Here is an 18,911-nt window from a genome sequence, read left to right as displayed (position 1 = left end):
CCATGTGGTGCTCAGGAATGCAACAGTGCCCCTTAGAATTTCTCTCGGTGCCCACCAAGCCACAGCCTCACCTTCTATGGCATGAGGTGGTGAGGAAAGTTACCCTAACCCAGCTTGGAAAGCACATAGGGTTGTATCCAATCCAGTGAATGAACATGACGAGCCCATTAGGCTCATTAATCTAAATGGGTAAAAATTAATTGTATACAGTCCATAGAGCTGAAAGAGGAAGTGGGAGAAAGCCACCAGCGCCCAAGCCTCCCATGCCCAAGCCAAACACAAACAAACAAACAAGCAAACCAGCCCCCCCCCAACCCAGACATTTCCTTTAAAATGTAAAAATCCCCCGGGGGGGGGGCATGTTGGCCCAACAAAAGTTGACATGTCCAGGATTTCCCAGACCTATGGCAACCCTAGTCTATGATTTGGCTGAGATAATGGCACGTGGCTGATGTGCAACAGAGTAGCAGCACAATCAGTGATCTGTACTAACAGGAGAGATATTCTGATTTCCTAGCTGGAGCTAATCCAAGACACAAGCACTTTTTTGCATGATGAGATGAAGCAGTTCACCAAGGTTGTTTTTAAGAGCATCTTACTGATGAAACTCATACCTCCTTCAGTTGAACAGTGAGCCTCTTGCTCTCTTCTGCAAGCCTGCGAGTTTCCTGCTCTAACTGTTGTTTCTGAAAGAAAGATGAGGTGGGTGGGAATTTACTCGTTTTTGACATGAATACTCAACCAATCATGGGGAAGGGCATAGCTCAGTGGTAGAGCATCTACTTTGGATGCAAAAGGTCCCAGATTCAATCCTCAATGGTATCTCTAGGTAGGGCTGCCAGGTAACCCTGTCTGAAACCCTGGAGAGTTGCTGCCTGTCAATGTTCCTGAACCTCAGCACTCCCGATGTTTTTGGCCTACAACTCCCATGATCCCTAGCTAGCAGAACCAGTGGTCAGGGATGATGGGAATTGTAGTCTCAAAACATCTGGGGGGGCCGAGCTTGAGGAAGCCTGAGCTAGATGGATCTATTTTCTGACTCAATATAGGGCTGCTTACGGAAAGAAAAGAAAAAAGTTCTGAACAGCCTCCCTGCTACTTGATCCCCACTTTAACTGAAGACTGAGCATTTGAGCAAGTAAAACATGTGTCTCCCCACTACCCCACATCAGGTTTCGGCCCATCCGCTGTGCCTCCAAGCCTTCACACTTTTAACTGAAGAGCCTGTCTGAACTACAGTTTCAGACCATAGCCTACCGGACAGACTGAGTAGGATATAATAATCCTGGTCAAATTGCACATGGCAACTAACAAGTACCTTCTCTTTGCTTTGGCTTTCGTCTATAGCACACTGGCAAGAAAGAGCATCCAGTCGTTGATCTATCTCTTTCTTCCGCTTGTGGATGTCTTGATCTTTCCCAAGGGCTGCTCGGCCTAAGGAATCCAACCAAATGCTTTTAATTTAGAAATTTATATCCCACTTTCAAAATGGAACTTTGGTTGCTTACCATTCTCACACTGAAATTCAATGCTTCTGACATTCATTAAACTGTGGGTTTATACTGTTATATTGTTATATGGTGGGGGGATCCCTAGAAATTAATAAATGGTAAGGTTTTGATTATTTGGGATATGAAGGGAATATACAAGCTGCAGAGGAATTCCTGGGCTAGCCTATGCAAAACAACCTAGCCAAGCTATGGCCATTAAGAAACAGTTGTTGTTGTTTAGACATTTAGTCGTGTCCGACTCTTCGTGACCCCATGGACCAGAGCACGCCAGGCACTCCTGTCTTCCACTGCCTCCCGCAGTTTGGTCAGACTCATGTTCGTAGCTTCAAAAACACTGTGCAGCCATCTCGTCCTCTGTCGTCCCCTTCTCCTTGTGCCCTCCATCTTTCCCAGTATCAGGGTCTTTTCCAGGGAGTCTTCTATTCTCACGAGGTGGCCAAAGTCTTGGAGCCTCAGCTTCAGGATCTGTCCTTCCAGTGAGCACTCAGGGCTGATTTCCTTAAGAATGAATAGGTTTGATCTTGCAGTCCATGGGACTCTCAAGAGTCTCCTCCAGCACCATAACTCAAAAGCATCAATTCTTCGGCGATCAGCCTTCTTTATGGTCCAGCTCTTACTTCCATACATCACTACTGGGAAAACCAGAGCTTTAACTATACAAACCTTTGTTGGCAAGGTGATGTCTCTACTTCTCAAGATGCTGTCTAGGCCTGTCATTGCCCTTCTCCCAAGAAGCAGGCGTCTTTTAATTTCGTGACTGCTGTCACCATCTGCCGTGATCATGGAGCCCAAGAAAGTAAAATCTCTCACTACCTCCATTTCTTCTCCTTCTATTTGCCAGGAGGTGATGGGACCAGTGGCCATGATCTTCTTCTTTTTTTGATGTTGAGCTTCAGACCATATTTTGCGCTCTCCTCTTTCACCCTCATTAAAAGGTTCTTTAATTCCTCCTCACTTTCTGCCATCGAGGTTGTGTCATCTGCATATCTGAGGTTGTTGATATTTCTTCCGGCAATCTTAATTCCAGCTAGGGATTCATCCAGCTCCGCCTTTCGCATGATGAACCATACAGGGCCATTAAGGGCCATTGGCAATGCAAGAGAGCTGTCCTTCCCCACTGTCCTGAGGTGTGAACAGTAACCAGGGATTTAGAAGGTATTTGAGGTGACATGAAAAGAGTGCCTTTAGCAACATGTGCTGGGAAGAAGAAAGGGAGGCGGAGAGAGAAAGTTCCATCTTGAGCAGGCAGGCTGGGAGAACAGGGAACACGCCCTTCTTGAGATGACCATGCTGTAAGATCTGGACTCCCTTTATCTAAACTCAGGTGTAAATATGTGAATAAATCATATTTCTTAAAGCTACACAAGCCTCTGCCGCACCTTGATTCTCAAAGGAACACAGATCCTGGGTGAGCACCTGGAACACCACCTAGAATTTTGCTACTGCTTAGCAGAGTGGGGGGGGGTGACACCCAATCTTTATAACAATATCCAGTGCCAGACAGCTCCATTGATTTCAATGGGTCTACTAACATTACAACCCAGAGGTTCCTGTTATACCCCAATTACGAAACTGATTTAAAACTGTGGGGAATGACTTTTAAGAAGACTTTATAGCTGAAGTGATTTCAGTTATATTTTTTGTTTTGTGTGTGATGCTTTATTGTTGAATTATGCTTAGATAAAGCCAGAGTAAAAGCCAGAGTATATATTTGATAAAATAAACATCTTTGGCTGCAGACCAGGATAGGATGGGAGGGATAGGATGGTGTTACGGGATTTCATCCCTGCTCACAATCTGGGAAAGGCCTGTCCCAGATAGAACAGAGACTGGGGGCTATGAAGAACCAACTTTTGAACCCCACTGTTAAGCAGACTAATTAGGAGACAGCAAATGGTGTGAGGGAGGAACCCTTTACAAACTACTCACTCATTCTGCGATTGGCCTGGGCATCCAGACTGAATTTCTGTACGTCCTTGCTGATCAATTTTTCTTCCCCCAGCCTCACCAGGTTGATGTCACCACAGTTTCCTGGGTGTGAAACAGACACTTAGAGCCCTGCTGAAGTACAGCTAGCTTTTTTAAACTAGAAAGACATTTGGCAAACTAATACTTTTGATCTGCTTAGCAAATCCTGAAATCTGCATCTTGCACATCCTCAATAAGAGTTAGAAAAAGTTCAAAAAATGGCAACCAAAATGACCAAGGGGATACAGCAACTCCCCTACAAGGAAAGGTTGTAACATTTGGGACTTTTTGGTTTAGAGAAAAGGCAAGAGGCAACAAGCCAGATGTTTATAGAATTATGCAAGGCATGGAGAGAGTGGCTACAGAAAAGTTTCTCCCTCTGTCTCATAACACTGGAACTCGTGGGTATCTTAAAATGCTAAATGCTGGAAGTCTTAGGACAGATTTTAAAAATTACTTATTCACACAGTGCACATTTAACTATGAAACTCGTTCCTCGTCAAGGTTCTTTTGCTGCAGACACCCTTAGGGCAGCTTACAGAAAACAAGACAAAACAACAAAATAAAAATACAACACTAAAACCAGTAAAAATAAGTGCAGCAAAGCTTTTAGTAGGTAAGTGCAGCACTAAAAGGATCCCAAAGAACCTTTAAAAAGTGTAAGGATGTACAAGAAAGGCTTTGCTTGGAGTCTACAGGATAAACAGAGGGCATCAGGGAGATTAGATTGGGGGCCTTCAGCATTCCAAACACATAGTCCACCACCAAGATCCAACCCTGTCCCAAAGGATTTCAGATGGATTCTCTGCAAGGACAAATGCCTTAGGAAAAGCAAAGCACCCACTACCTATACTGGCAGGTGGGGGAGGGTCTAAGTGACTTAAACACGGAATAATGTCTTATTCTTCAGTTATGACCAAGCCAATTGCTCCCTCCAGCTATGAATTCCACAGATGAGAACTGGCCAAGAACTCATCATACCCAAAGGCTTTTCCTTGTCCTGACATTTTTCCTTGAACTCAACAATCATTATTTTCATGAGGTGATCTAGAGCAGCGTTGGACGGAGCACAGACCAGCACACGGTTCCTCTTGATCTTGCTTTCTACAGGATTCTCTTTCCCAGATCTCTGAAGATTTAAAGAAAAAAAAAGTCATAGGGTTGTAAAATATACCTAGAATATACCCATTGAAACAAATCAACCATATAGTCATGCCCAGACTAGGAGTGCATACGGTAATTGAAGTTGGGTCTTTCAGAGGTCATCTAGTCCACTCCCCTGCCGGACGAAGGGTCTAAAATGCAGGGTGCAACCACAACATCCCTGAAAAAATAGCTGGGTAAAAGACCCACTGTAATGGAAAGCCTGCCCACCTCCAGAGGCAGTCCTGTGCACTTTTGAAAAGCTCCTGCCCCTGTGAAGTACCCTCTAATATTTAGCCATTAGTTCTAGTTCTGCACTCTGGGCATAAAGAAGACTGAGAAAAAGTTAAGTGCAATAATGCAGGACAGTTGTCTTCCACCTTTTCAGATCAAAGTCCCTTTTTAAAGCCCAAGGGTCATATCCAACTGAAATATACTCAAGAGTCGAGTGTGGATTTCATGCTCTTTATTCAGCTCATGGTGGTGAGGAGGAATGGAAGTTCCCCCAAACTGTCTGCTTCATATACATTATTTAAACAATGGGTCGCACGTGATTGGCTAATTCTGGGATTCTCCTGTAGGCCAATCAGGTTGCGGATTCACTTCCACCTGGAGCTGGATTGGGTGGCTCCTGTGGACCAATCAGACTGCTGCATTTTGGATCCTATTCAACTCAGTACATAACACCAACTAAGTTTTATTCAAAGTGCACACATTAAAATTATGGGCCCTATGTTACTCATTGTCAGGGAACTGTCATCGGAAAGAGAGTTGGTGCAGAGGCTCCAGCAGACTCGGAGAGATTCTGCAGCGGAGGAGGGAACCAGCAGGGGGAGAGCAGAAGCTCCGGCAGAAGGGGAGTCGGAGGAGGGAGGGCTCTGGGATACTTCTAGTGAGAATAGTGCAGAGGTAACAAGACCCCCGTTGGCAACTCCCACCCTTCGCCGGAAGCTGTCACGTAGAGAGTCACGAAGGCGCATGTCCGTGAAACAACTTTTATGTTGGCGTAAATTTTGTAGACGCCCACTGTCAGATTCTACCAGCGACTAACGGAGTCATGCCTTGGGAGGCTCCGTTAGTGCCTCGGTTTGGCTGAACTGCCAAACACCAGAGGGATCAAGCTTTTACGCACAAGCAGCTCATTATCCCATCACAGCAATCTGACAGTCTTTGTAAGCTGCTTGTGCAAGCAGAGGGCATCATGAGCGAACCAGCCGGAACCGCAGGAGCTGGAGCGGGCGCAGGTCCAAGCCTGGAGGAAAGGTACAGAGCGATGGAGGTCCAGCTCGCGCTGCAAACGGCGAGGCTTGAGGAGAGGAGGGCTCAAGATGCGGATAAGGGGAAAACCGCCCCACTTGCCAGAAAGGTGCCTGGATTGGTGCAGAGATTTGGGGGGGATCCCAGGAACTATCAAGCCTTTAGAACGGAGATGCAATATGCTCTCAATCTACTGTTTGATGACTTCACCGATGAGAACTCTAGAGTGGCGTACGTAATTAGCCATCTAGAGGGAGGGGCGAGGGACTGGGTTCGACCCCTGATGGCAGCCAATAATGATATCTTAAAGGACACGAGGAAGTTTTTTCGCGCCATGGACTTGATGTTTTCCAGCGAGATTGAGCAGGGGGTGGTGCGGAGGCAGTTGATGGGGTGCAAACAGGGGAGCCGATCTGTACGTGAGTACTGGACTGAGTTCACTATGCTTATTCATAGACTGGGGTGGGATCTAGCAAGTGAACCTATTCAAATGTTATTTGAAGAAGGGCTCTCTCCGACCGTGAAAGATGAACTTTCCCGGGCGCCCAGGGCGGAGTCTATGGACCAGCTGACTAAATCTGCACTGTCCATAGGAGCGCGCCTAGAAGCAAGAGCTTTGGAAAAGCGGGAAGGAAAGGGGGAACGTTGGAAGGACTTCCGCATTCCAGAGATTCCGGAGCAGTCTTTCCCGCCCGCAGAGCCGATGGAACTGGGAACAGCGCGCGCGCGCGCAGTTTCAAACACCAGTGAAGGGCGGAAGAAGGAGGGAAAGAGTGCCAAGAGATGTTATCTCTGCCAACAGCCAGGGCACTTTGCCAGAGTTTGTCCGCAAAGGAAGGAATGGGAGGGCATGGCGGGAACTGTTGGGGGAAAGGAGGAAGGAGAAATAGAGGAGCAAGTAAAAGCCAACGCCTGGTTGCCAACATCAGGGCACAGCAGCCAGGCCAGGGAGTAGTGAATGTGCCCACGCCGGAACCTCCAAGACCAGCGCTTGTGATAGAGGTGTTGCTGGAACTGCCAAACGGACACCCACTAAAGATAAAAGCGCTATTGGATTCAGGCAGCTCCTGTAATTTCATGAGTAAGGAGTTTGCTGCTGAACACCAGATACAAACTCTCCCATTAAGTAAGCCTTTGCAAGTAACCACGATTGATGGGAGGGAACTGTTGGGGGGAGAAGTGAGCCAACAGACTGTACCAATGATTATGAGGGTGGCAAGACACACAGAACTGATAGCGTTTAATGTAGCCACCTTGGGAGGAGCTCCCATCATTCTGGGAATGAGCTGGCTGGCACTACACGATCCGCTAGTAGGCTGGCATCAGAGGGTTGTTTCCTTTGGTTCAGCACATTGCCTAGAACACTGCAAGGAGGGAGAGGGTCAGGCAGGGGCCAGAGCCACTCTAGCAGGGATGGAAGTGACTGACAAGGGGAAGGTGCCACCACAATACGCTGATTTGGTTGACGTCTTCAGTGAAAAGGAAGCAGATAAACTGCCCCCGCACAGACCCTTTGACTGTCAAATCACCTTACTCCCAGGAGCACAATTGCCAGTGGGCAAGCTGTATGCCATGTCAGACCGTGAGATGCAGGAGTTAAGGGAGTTCATTGACAAGAACCTCAAGCGAGGTTTCATCAGAGAGTCACGAGCGGTGGGGGGCAGCCCAGTGTTCTTTGTGGACAAAAAAAACACGGGCAAACCCAGGCTTGTGTGTGATTTCAGGGCCCTAAATGCTGTGTCAGAACCAGTGACTTTCCCTATGCCCAGAATTGATGACATTCTGACACGGGTGAGAAAAGGGAAGATTTTTACCAAGCTGGACCTTAGGGGGGCATATAACTTGATACGTGTGAGGAAGGGGGATGAGTGGAAAACCACTATGTTCACCCCCTTGGGGGCGTTTGAGTACCTAGTTATGCCTTTTGGATTACAAGCGGGCTCCGCCTGCTTTCAATCATTTATGAATCACGTCCTGGGGCCATTGCTCTACAAGAACTGCGTGGCGTTCTTAGATGACGTCCTGGTGTACTCAGAGAATGAGGAGCAGCATGTGCGAGATGTTAGAGAAGTACTGAGCAAACTGCGAGAAAATCGGCTGTGGGTGAAACTGGAGAAATGCCAGTTTCATAGCAGGGAGGTGGAATTCCTGGGGTACCGGTTGTCTGACAAGGGGTTGGCTATGGATCCCGGCAAGGTTCAAGCGGTACTGGAATGGAAAACCCCAAAGACCAAGAAGGACGTGCAAAGGTTCCTGGGCTTCGGAAACTTCTATAGGAAGTTCATCAAGAACTTTGCCCATTTAACAGCGCCCATCACGGATTGTCTTAGCAGCAAGAAAAAATTTGCTTGGACGGAAGAAGCGCAAGGGGCATTCGAACGCTTAAAGGCAGCGTTTGCGTCGGAGGAGCAACTTTTGCACGTGGATCTACGGCAACCAATGCGAGTGGAGACGGACGCGTCAGACCGAGCGGTAGGGGCCGTGCTTCTCCAGCCGGGGAAAGATGCGTCTGAATGGAGACCGTGTGCATTCTTCTCGCGGAAGTTGAACAAATCCGAGAGGAACTACACAGTATACGACCGAGAACTGCTCGCCATTCATGAAGCATTCCGGAGATGGCGGCACTTGCTGATTGGGGCGCAGCACAAGGTTCAAGTCCGGACTGACCACAAAAATCTGGAGTACTGGAGAACAGCCCGAGTGCTGAACCAGAGACAAGTGAGATGGGCCCAGGAGTTCTCCAAATTCAATTTTGAGATTCGTTACGTGCCAGGGTCCGAGAACGTAAGGGCGGACGCTCTTTCCAGAAAGCCTGAGTACTTAGAGGGGGAGGGGGCGCCGGAAGCAAGGCACGTAATCCCTGAAGACCGCTGGGTGTGTGGGGCGGCTTTGGTGGGGCAGAAAGAACTGTTAGAGGGTACGGAGAACGACGAATACGCCCAAGAGAAACTCAGAGAACTCAGGAGGACAGCGGAGAACACAGGGGGGTTTGAAGAAAAGAGTGGGGCGTTGTATTACAAAGGGGCACTGTACATACCCGATGGGGAACTGAGGGGCAGAGTACTCAAGCAGTTGCATGATAGCCCCACAGCGGGGCATTTTGGACAGCACAAAACCATGTGGTTGGTTACCAGGGAATTTTGGTGGCCCAAGGTGAGGGAGGATGTACGGGAATATGTCAGGGGTTGCGACAGGTGCCAGCGAGCGAAAGGGGAGAGGGTGGCGCCAGCGGGGCTCTTACAACCCTTACCCACACCAGAAAGGCCATGGGAGGCAGTCTCCATAGATTTTATGACGGACCTGCCAAAATCCAAGGGCAAAACGGCGGTCATGGTAGTGGTAGATCTATTAACTAAGATGTGTCATTTTATAGCCTGTTCTCATGCGGTCACAGCGGAGGAAACCGCCAAGTTGTTCGTAGAGCATATTTTCCGGTTGCATGGCGCCCCCTTGAGGGTGGTCAGCGACAGAGGGAAACAGTTTACTTCCAGGTTCTGGAGGAAACTTATGAGCTTACTGCACGTGGAAATCAATTTCTCCACTGCCCGGCACCCGGAAACAAATGGGCAAGCGGAAAGGGCAAACGGGATTTTACAACAATACCTGAGGTGTTATGTAAAGGACCGAGAAAATGATTGGGTAGATAAGTTACCTCTGGCAGAGTTTGCCTACAACAACGCTGAGAACGTGTCCACAGGGCTGAGTCCCTTTCTGGCAAATTATGGGTGTCATCCCAGGGCATTTCCAGGGGAAGGAGGGGAGAGGTGGAGTGTGCCGGCGGCGGAACATTTTGTTGAAGAGATGGAAGCCATCCACCGTCAGCTACAACTTAACTTAGAGAGAGCCAAGGAAGAATATAAAAAGCAAGCAGACAAAAATAGGAGGGAAGGTGAAACTATAAGGGTGGGAGACCGGGTGTGGCTATCCACCCAGGGACTACCTTTCAAGGGGGGTTGTAAGAAACTGAAACCCAAAAGATTGGGACCCTTTGAGGTCATACAGCAGGTGAACCCAGTAGCATTCAAACTCAGACTGCCCAGTCACATGAAATTGCACCCAGTATTTCACAGGTCATTACTGTCGCCGTACCGAGAGGGACGTGAATGGGGGGGGGGGAGCGTGAGAGAGAGGTCTCCCGAACGCCCGTGATAGAAGAGAGAGAACGCGACATGAACGTGGCATCCATAGACTGTGTTTTTAGAAAGTAAAAGGATTGAAGGATTAAATCTTTTGGTTTATTTTGCCACGGAACCTTCCCCCTACTGTGGAGTGACGTGGAGTTAAAGGGGATAACCGAGCTGTCGGGCTGCCAGTGTTGCAAAGGAGAACTGTCAGGCTGTTGAAACTTTCTCTGAAGTACAAATTGTCGCATTGATGGATACATTATCGCTTTAATACTGATACTGGAACCTTTCTGTCACCTTGTGGCACTACTTTGAAACAGATTTATCTGGAAGCCTCCTTTTTGAACCTGGGGATTATAAAAGTTGAAATAGGAACTTTGATGGTGGAAAAGAAACTTTCCTTCCTATGAAACACCCCCCCTAGTGGATTTGCGGAGGTATAGAGGTCTGGGAACTGTACCATATTGAGATTTTTTGTGGTTTAATTGTTTACATTCTGGACTTGCCTTTCTCATGGATTGAAAGACTATTTGACCTTGAACAGAGGCAGCTGGGGAATGAGTGGCTCAGGGAAAACAAGAGCAGCTAAAGCTAAGGAAACTAAAGAAAAAGATAAGAGAGTTGGGCAGCTTGTTCAAACAACGTTAATCCATCAACGTAGATCCTCTGTACCAACTGTGCTGACGGCGCAGGAGGAAGAAGTTGAAACGCTTGCCACAGAAGATATGGCAACTGGAGGAACTGATCCAGTCTTGAAACAAATTTTGGAACAATTGGCACTTCTGAATAAAAAGGTGGATGATCAGTCATCTAAAATTGACAGAGCTACATCTACTATCAGTAAGTTATCAGATCAGGTTTCCCAGCATACCCAGGCCATTGAGAAATTGCAAGGAGCTACGGTAGAGAACTATAAACTAGCTGCGGAAGCCAACCAAAAAGCTGAGCAAGCGTGCAAAAAGGTCGAGGAGATCAAAGGGGAAGTAAGACCTCTGAAAAGACAGGTAGGAGAACAGCAAGCCTACCTGTCAATGGTGGAATTGAAAAGTAAGGAATGCAATCTTAGGCTGAGGGCCGTCCCAGAACTGGAACAGGGCAACCTAGAGGAATTTTTGACGCAGTTATTTTCTAAATTTTGGGGGGTTGAGGAAGACAAAGACTTTAAAATTGTGACGGCCTTCAGATTGGGAAGATCGGCTAAGAAAGACAAGTCCAGAGACTGTTTGGTTTGCTTGAGAACAAGAGAGGAAAGAGACAAGATATTAGGCCAACATTTTAAAAAATCTCTGGAAGTTGAAGGCAAAAGAGCAGAAATTTATAGAGACATTCCTAAATATCTGTTGGACCTTAGAGCCTCATATACAGACTTGGCCAAACTGTTAAGGTACAACGCAATTCCTTATAGGTGGGAATTCCCTCAAGGTTTATCATTTACCTATAAAGGAAAGAAGGTAAGAATTAAAACACTAGAGGACCAGCAGAAGTTCCTGCACGACAACGAGGAGGACCTCCAAAAGAGAGCCGTAGATTCTTGGCCTCCACCACCGGGATTACCACCAGGACCATCTGGAGGCGGACCGGCACCACATCCTTCGGGAACGGAGGATAACATAGATACCCAACTGTGATACTTAAGTACTAGACCAGGATGTCTCTACAGCTTCTTAGTTGGAACATAAATGGCGGGAACTCTCCAGAAAAAAGGAGAAAAGTATTTCATATTTTGAAAAAAGAACAATTGGACATTATCTGCTTGCAAGAAACACATGTGACAAGACTCCACAGAAAAGTGTTAATTAATAAAAGGTTAGGCCAAGAATTTATTTCATCGGACAAAGTCAAGAAAAGAGGAGTGGTGATATATGCAAAGGAGAACTTGTCACCAAAATTTGTATTTAAAGATGAACAGGGCAGAATTTTGGCGGTTGAAATTCAGACACAAGGAGAAAAGTTTTTAATTTTAGGAATATACGCCCCAAATGAAGGGAAATCGGAATTTTTCAAGAGGCTGCATGAGACTATGCTGGACTATTTGGATTACAACAACATTATCATGTTGGGAGATATGAACGGAGTCGTCTCAGTGAATATGGATAAGTCGCAAAGTGCTAACATAACGAAAGACGGCAGACTACCAAAAACTTTTTTCGAAATGACTGACAATTTGGACTTGACTGATATATGGAGGATCAAGAACCCTCTAGGGAAAGAAGGAACGTTCTTTTCTGAGGCCCATATGACATGGACGCGAATCGACCAAATATGGATAACTAGAGGACTGGCACCTAAGACTAGAAAAGTGGAAATCTGCCCAAAAACCTGCTCCGACCACAATGCTTTGAGAATGGAACTGAGATTAAATACAACCGGATCTTTCAGATGGAAAATGAATGACGCTTTGTTAAGAGATCAGGAGATTGTTAGGAAGGCCCAAAAAGCTTTAAAGGATTATTTTGAAATAAATCTAAAGACAAATGTGGAAAAAAGAACAATCTGGGACGCAAGTAAAGCAGTTATGAGAGGGTTTCTAATACAGCAGAATACGATCAAAAAAAGGCTCTGGAATGAAAAGAAGGAGAAGATTTTGGAGAAAATAAGAGAAGGAGAGAAAAAATTGAGATCCAGGCCTAAATCAAAGGAAGTATTGAGAGAAGTGAAGTTTTTCCAGGCACAATATTCGAAACTGATAAATCAGGAGGTGGAATGGAAAATTAAACAAATGAAACAAAGATCCTTTGAATCTGCTAACAAGTGTGGGAAGCTGCTGGCTTGGCAGTTGAAAAAGAGACAAAAGCTTAATACAGTTACAAATCTAGAGATCGAAGGGAGAATGGTTCAGAAACCCGAGGAAATTAGAAAGTGTTTCCAGAGATACTTCAAAGAACTTTATTCACAAAGGCCACAAAAAGATTCGGAGGTGGACCAATTTTTCATAACTAATGGATTACAAAAAATACCTCAGGAAATGAGAGCAACCTTGAACTGTAATATTACGTTCCAAGAAATTGAATGCGCCATTCAGAACCTCCAAATGGGCAAGTCTCCAGGACCAGATGGACTTACTTCCAAATACTATAAGGTACTGAAGGATTCGTTGATACAACCACTGTTGGAAGTTAGTAACCAGATTATGGAGGGGAAGAAGGCACCGGAAACGTGGAAAGAAGCTTTCATCACGTTGATACCAAAATTAGAAACTGAAAAAACCCAACTTAAAAACTACCGTCCAATTTCACTCCTAAATGTGGATTATAAAATTTTTGCAGACATTTTGGCAAGCAGGTTTAAGAAAGTATTAAATGAAGTGATTCATAAGGACCAAGCAGGCTTTCTCCCTGGCAGGCATTTATTTGATAACACAAGAAACATCATTGACATTTTGGAATTCCTACAGACAAACTCAAATACAAGAGCGGTGTTGATTTTTATTGATGCGGAGAAAGCCTTTGACAACATTTCTTGGATGTTTATGAAGAAAAATTTGGAAAGGATGGGAGTAGGGCGGGGGTTTGAAAATGGAATAGAAGCAATTTATTCAGAACAAAAAGCTAAATTGATAGTAAACGACGTGGTGACAGAGGAGTTCAAAATTGAAAAAGGGACACGACAAGGGTGCCCTCTATCTCCTCTGCTGTTTATTTCAGTCCTGGAGGTGCTATTGAACATGATCAGAAATGACCGGTTGGCACAGGGAATTGTGGTCGGAGAGAAACAATATAAACTGAAAGCATTCGCAGATGACTTGGTATTAACATTACAGGAGCCAGCCTCTAGTACTAAAAGAGCGTTAGAATTAATTTCTGACTTTGGTCGGGTGGTGGGATTTAAGCTGAATAAACAAAAAACTAAAGTTCTAGCAAAAAATTTGACAACTACTGAAATAGAGGAGTTCAGAAAAGAAACGGAACTAAATGTGGTTAAAAAAGTAAAGTACTTAGGGGTGTACTTGACCTCCAAAAACTTGAATTTGTTTAAGGACAATTATGAGAAATGTTGGTCAGAGATTAAAAGAGACTTGGAAACATGGTCAAGACTGAAACTTTCCTTGTTGGGTAGAATAGCTGCTATAAAGATGAATGTATTGCCGAAAATGTTATTTTTGTTTCAGGCCCTCCAGATCGTGGACAAGGTGGAATGTTTTGGAAGATGGCAGAGGGATATTTCTAAATTTGTCTGGCAGGGCAAAAAGCCCCGAATAAAGTTTAAAATACTAACTGATGCGAAAGAAAGAGGGGGGTTTGCCCTGCCGGACTTGAGGTTATATTATGAATCTGCAGCCCTCTGCTGGTTGAAGGATTGGATTTTATTGGAGAACACCGATGTCCTCGACCTGGAGGGATTTGATAATGCTTTTGGGTGGCATGCATATTTGTGGTACGACAAGGTTAAAGTTCATAGATTGTTCAAAAACCATATTGTCAGAAGGGCAATTTTTATGGTCTGGTCAAAATATAAAGACTTATTGGAGAGTAAAACTCCGAGGTGGCTCTCACCGATGGAGGCCAAAGCACGTAAAAGACTCAATATGGAGGCCCACTGGCCTAAATATTGGGAAATAATTGAAAAAATTGGAGATAATTGGAGGTTGCAGAGTATGGAAAAGTTAAAAAACAAGGTGCGAGATTGGTTGCATTATGCCCAAATCCAGGAAGTTTTTAAAGCGGACAAAAAAGTGGGTTTCCAGGAGGAAAAATCGAAATTAGAGACAGAGTTGCTAGAGCCAAAATCTAAGTTAATTTCGAGAATGTACAACTTGTTGCTTAAATGGAATACACAGGATGAGATTGTTAAATCCTCCATGATAAAGTGGGCACAGGATTTGGGGCACAACATTATGTTCGAAGACTGGGAAAGGTTATGGAACACCGGAATGAAATTTACGGCATGTAGTGCCCTGAAGGAAAATATTATGAAAATGATATACCGGTGGTACATGACCCCAGTCAAGCTTGCAAAGATATATCACCTGTCTGACAACAAATGTTGGAAATGTAAAGAGGAGGAAGGGACATTCTTACACCTCTGGTGGACCTGCCCGAAGGTGAAGGCCTTCTGGGAGATGATACATAATGAATTAAAAAAGGTGCTTAGATTTACCTTACCCAAGAAACCGGAGGCCTTCCTCCTGGGCATGGTGGACCAGAGGGTGGCAAAGAAAGATAGAATTTTCTTTATGTATGCTACTACAGCAGCAAGGATCTTGATGGCAAAGCACTGGAAGACACAAAATCTACCCACATTGGAAGAATGGCAGACGCAGCTGATGGACTATATGGAACTGGCTGAAATGACTGGCAGAATTCGAGACTCGGGAGAAGAAGAAACGGAGGAAGTTTGGGAAAAGTTCAAGGATTATTTGAAAAAGCATTATAAGTTGTATGAATGTTAAAAAATGCTCCTTTTTAGGAAATTACAGCTTCAGCATCGGAAAATTTTTGAATTGGAAAATAAGGTATAACAAGACAGAAGTGGTGTAATGAAATAATTTTATTGTGTTGAAACTAAAAATTAATGGATTTGGACTGTAATGTTTAGAGACTAGATATCACGATAAAATGGAAGACATATTATTATGTTTAAAATAAGTTAACAAATTGCTGAGGTTTTGAATCGATAGAGAATGCAGTGCTCGGAAGATGGGGGGAGTCTATTAGATCTATGGAAATATGTATTTGGAAGTTGGATTTTGTATATTATAAACTTAATAAAAATTATATTAAAAAAAAAAATAAAAGCAACAAAAAAGGCTTTTATGGGTATGTTCGTAGCAAAAGGAAGAACAAAGAAACAGTGGGGTCACTCAGAGGAGAAGATGGTGAAATGCAAACAGGGGACACAGAAAGGGCTGAACTCCTCAATGCCTTCTTTGCCTCAGTCTTCTCCGATAAAGAAAATAATGCCCGACCTGAAGAATTTGGAGCAAATGATTCAGGAGAGGAAACACAGCCCAGAATAACTAAGGAGATAGTACAAGAATACTTGGCTAGTCTAGATGTATTCAAGTCTCCAGGGCCAGATGAACTGCATCCAAGAGTATTAAAAGAACTGGCAGATGTGATCTCAGAACCACTGGCAGTCATCTTTGAGAATTCCTGGAGAACAGGCGAAGTCCCGGCAGACTGGAGGAGAGCAAATGTTGTCCCTATTTTCAAAAAGGGGGAAAGAGAGGACCCAAATAATTACCGCCCAGTCAGTCTGACATCAATACCAGGGAAGATTCTGGAGCAGATCATTAAGCAAACAGTCTGTGAGCACCTAGAAAGGAATGCTGTGATCACCAATAGTCAGCATGGATTTCTGAAAAATGAGTCATGTCAGACTAACCTGATCTCGTTTTTTGACAGAATTACAAGCCTGGTAGATGAAGGGAACGCAGTGGATGTAGCCTACCTTGACTTCAGCAAGGCATTTGACAAGGTGCCCCATGATATTCTTGTAAAGAAGCTGGTAAAATGCGGTCTTGACTATGCTACCACTCAGTGGATTTGTAACTGGCTGACTGACCGAACCCAAAGGGTGCTCATCAATGGTTCCTCTTCATCCTGGAGAAGAGTGACTATTGGGGTGCCACAGGGTTCTGTCTTGGGCCCGGTCTTATACAACATCTTTATCAACGACTTGGATGATGGACTCAAGGGCATCCTGATCAAATTTGCAGATGACACCAAACTGGGAGGGGTGGCTAACACCCCAGAGGACAGGATCACACTTCAAAACGACCTTGACAGATTAGAGAACTGGGCCAAAACAAACAAGATGAATTTTAACAGGGAGAAATGTAAAGTATTGCACTTGGGCAAAAAAAATGAGAGGCACAAATACAAGATGGGTGACACCTGGCTTGAGAGCAGTACATGTGAAAAGGATCTAGGAGTCTTGGTTGACCACAAACTTGACATGAGCCAACAGTGTGACACGGCAGCTAAAAAAGCCCATGCAATTCTGGGCTGCATCAATAGGAGTACTGTATAGCATCTAGATCAAGGGAAGTAATAGTGCCACTGTATTCTGCTCTGATCAGACCTCACCTGGAGTACTGTGTCCAGTTCTGGGCACCACAGTTCAAGAAGGACACTGACAAACTGGAACGTGTCCAGAGGAGGGCAACCAAAATGGTCAAAGGCCTGGAAACGATGCCTTATGAGGAATGAAACAATCGTTGAGACAGCTAGAGAGCCAGTGGCAGAAATCCCACTCCGAATCAGACAGAACATGGGTTAGAGCTCAACATTGAGCCTTTCTTAGCCGCCTCTATTGCATCTGCAGAAAACAGCAGCAGAAGACTCAGGTGGTTTGCAATCTAACGGAACAACCTTTGCCATTGGGGCCTGGTGAGGACCCCGAAATCTCCTGCAATGGTTTTTTGCAAAGTTTTTTTGCAGATAAAGTTGCTCAGGTTCGGAAAGAGGTAGACTCCACCATGGGAACAGGGCTGGGGCAGGAGAGTGCTAGAGTCCTGTCTAGTCAAGTTGCATGGGATCAATTCCAATCTTTTACCTCCGAGGATGTGGACAGGCTGCTTGGACGAGTGAAACCGACCACCTGTCTCCTTGATCCTTGCCCATCCTGGCTAATAAAAGAGAGCTGGGAAGGGCTGGGCGATGGACTCTGCGGGGTGGTGAATGCTTCCCTCTGTAAGAGAGTCATCCCAGACCCACTGAAAGAAGTGGTTATTAAACCGCTTCTTAAAAAAAAACTTTGGACTCAGCCAATATGACCAACTATCGCCCAGTATCAAATCTTCCATTCTTGGGCAAGGAAACTGAGCGGGTGGTTGCTGAACAATGTATGGAGGATGTGGACCATTTGGATCCCTTCTAGTCAGAATTCAGGCCTCATCAGGGGACTGAAATTACATTGGTTGCGCTTGTCAATTACCTCCGCCAGGCTAGGGACTAAGGTGAAAGCTTTTTCCTAGTTCTGCTGGATCTTTCAGCAGCCTTTGAGATCATTGACCATGACATCCTTCTGGACAGTCTAGAGGGGTTGGGAGCTGAGGGCACTGTTATACAGTGGTTCCGCTCCTTCCTCCTGGGCCGTGTCCAGAAAGTGGTGTTGGGGGATGAGTGTTCAGACCCCTGGGTGCTCACTTGTGGGGTGCCTCAGGGCTCTGTCCCCCACAAGTTGCAGTATAAGTTACAATGTCAGCTGAATTTGGGAAAACCACTTGAAGAATCTGTAGTGTTGAGCTATTTCAATTGCTTTTGTTTTATTTGCTCATTGCAAACAGTTTAAAGTCTGTAAATTTTGATAATAAACCTGATGAGCAATGGGGATTGAATAATTTCAATTGCAACTGTATATGAAGTCATTAGAAGAGATCATCAGGGCGTTTGGGCTGGGTGTTCACCAGTATGCAGACGATACCCAGCTCTACCTCTCATTTAAATCACAACCAGTGAAGGCAGTGAATGTTCTGTGTGAGTGTCTGGAGGTGGTTGGAGGATGAATGGTGGCTCATGGATTGAGGTTGATGTTAGCATTTCACTCCACCGTCGCTGCATTTGAGATTGTTGTAAATCACATGCCTGTCTGAGAAGACTATGAGAACGGAAGACAGCCTTATCTCTCTTTCATTGTATGTACTTTAGACTGTACTTTCACTTCTTCTGTTCTCTCGGAAGAGAACGGACACCATTATGCTGTAGTCTGTATATAGAGTGTAAATAAATAGTAGCTTAGATCTACAATGTCCCACGCTTGTTGCTGCGTAACGCTAGAAGTATAGTGTGCATAAATCAAGCTGATTTATGTCGCTGGAGCACCCTGGAGAAGAAGGGAGATGCCTTTTCCAGTGCTGCGCACATCGGAGGACGTTTGGAGTTTCAGGGGCTTGCAGGCAGCCCCAGGGCAAATTCCAACATTGGTAGCAGAGGATGGTTCCGGGTCATCGCACTCTGGAGCAGCG

At 45.3% G+C, this 18,911-nt stretch overlaps 1 protein-coding gene across 2 annotated transcripts in view; it reads right to left on the bottom strand.

Moving 5' to 3' along the window:
• Positions 1 to 18,911, bottom strand: part of LOC309361309 (putative helicase senataxin) — a 267,706-nt gene that overhangs the window by 56,227 nt on the left and 192,568 nt on the right. For both annotated transcript variants that reach the window (XM_081896197.1, XM_081896196.1), the window contains exons 14-17: positions 4,461 to 4,608; positions 3,441 to 3,542; positions 1,319 to 1,434; positions 615 to 686 (exon numbers count right to left, since the gene is read on the bottom strand). In XM_081896197.1, the coding sequence (XP_081752323.1) occupies positions 615 to 686; positions 1,319 to 1,434; positions 3,441 to 3,542; positions 4,461 to 4,608 (438 nt within the window). The remainder of the gene's footprint in view (positions 1 to 614; positions 687 to 1,318; positions 1,435 to 3,440; positions 3,543 to 4,460; positions 4,609 to 18,911) is intronic.

Source organism: Podarcis melisellensis (genome assembly GCF_964234715.1).
Source record: "Podarcis melisellensis genome assembly, chromosome: W".
Taxonomy (NCBI): Eukaryota; Metazoa; Chordata; class Lepidosauria; order Squamata; family Lacertidae; genus Podarcis; species Podarcis melisellensis.
The sequence above is the reverse complement of the archived record's forward strand: the minus strand, read 5'-3'. Positions and strand labels throughout refer to the sequence as shown.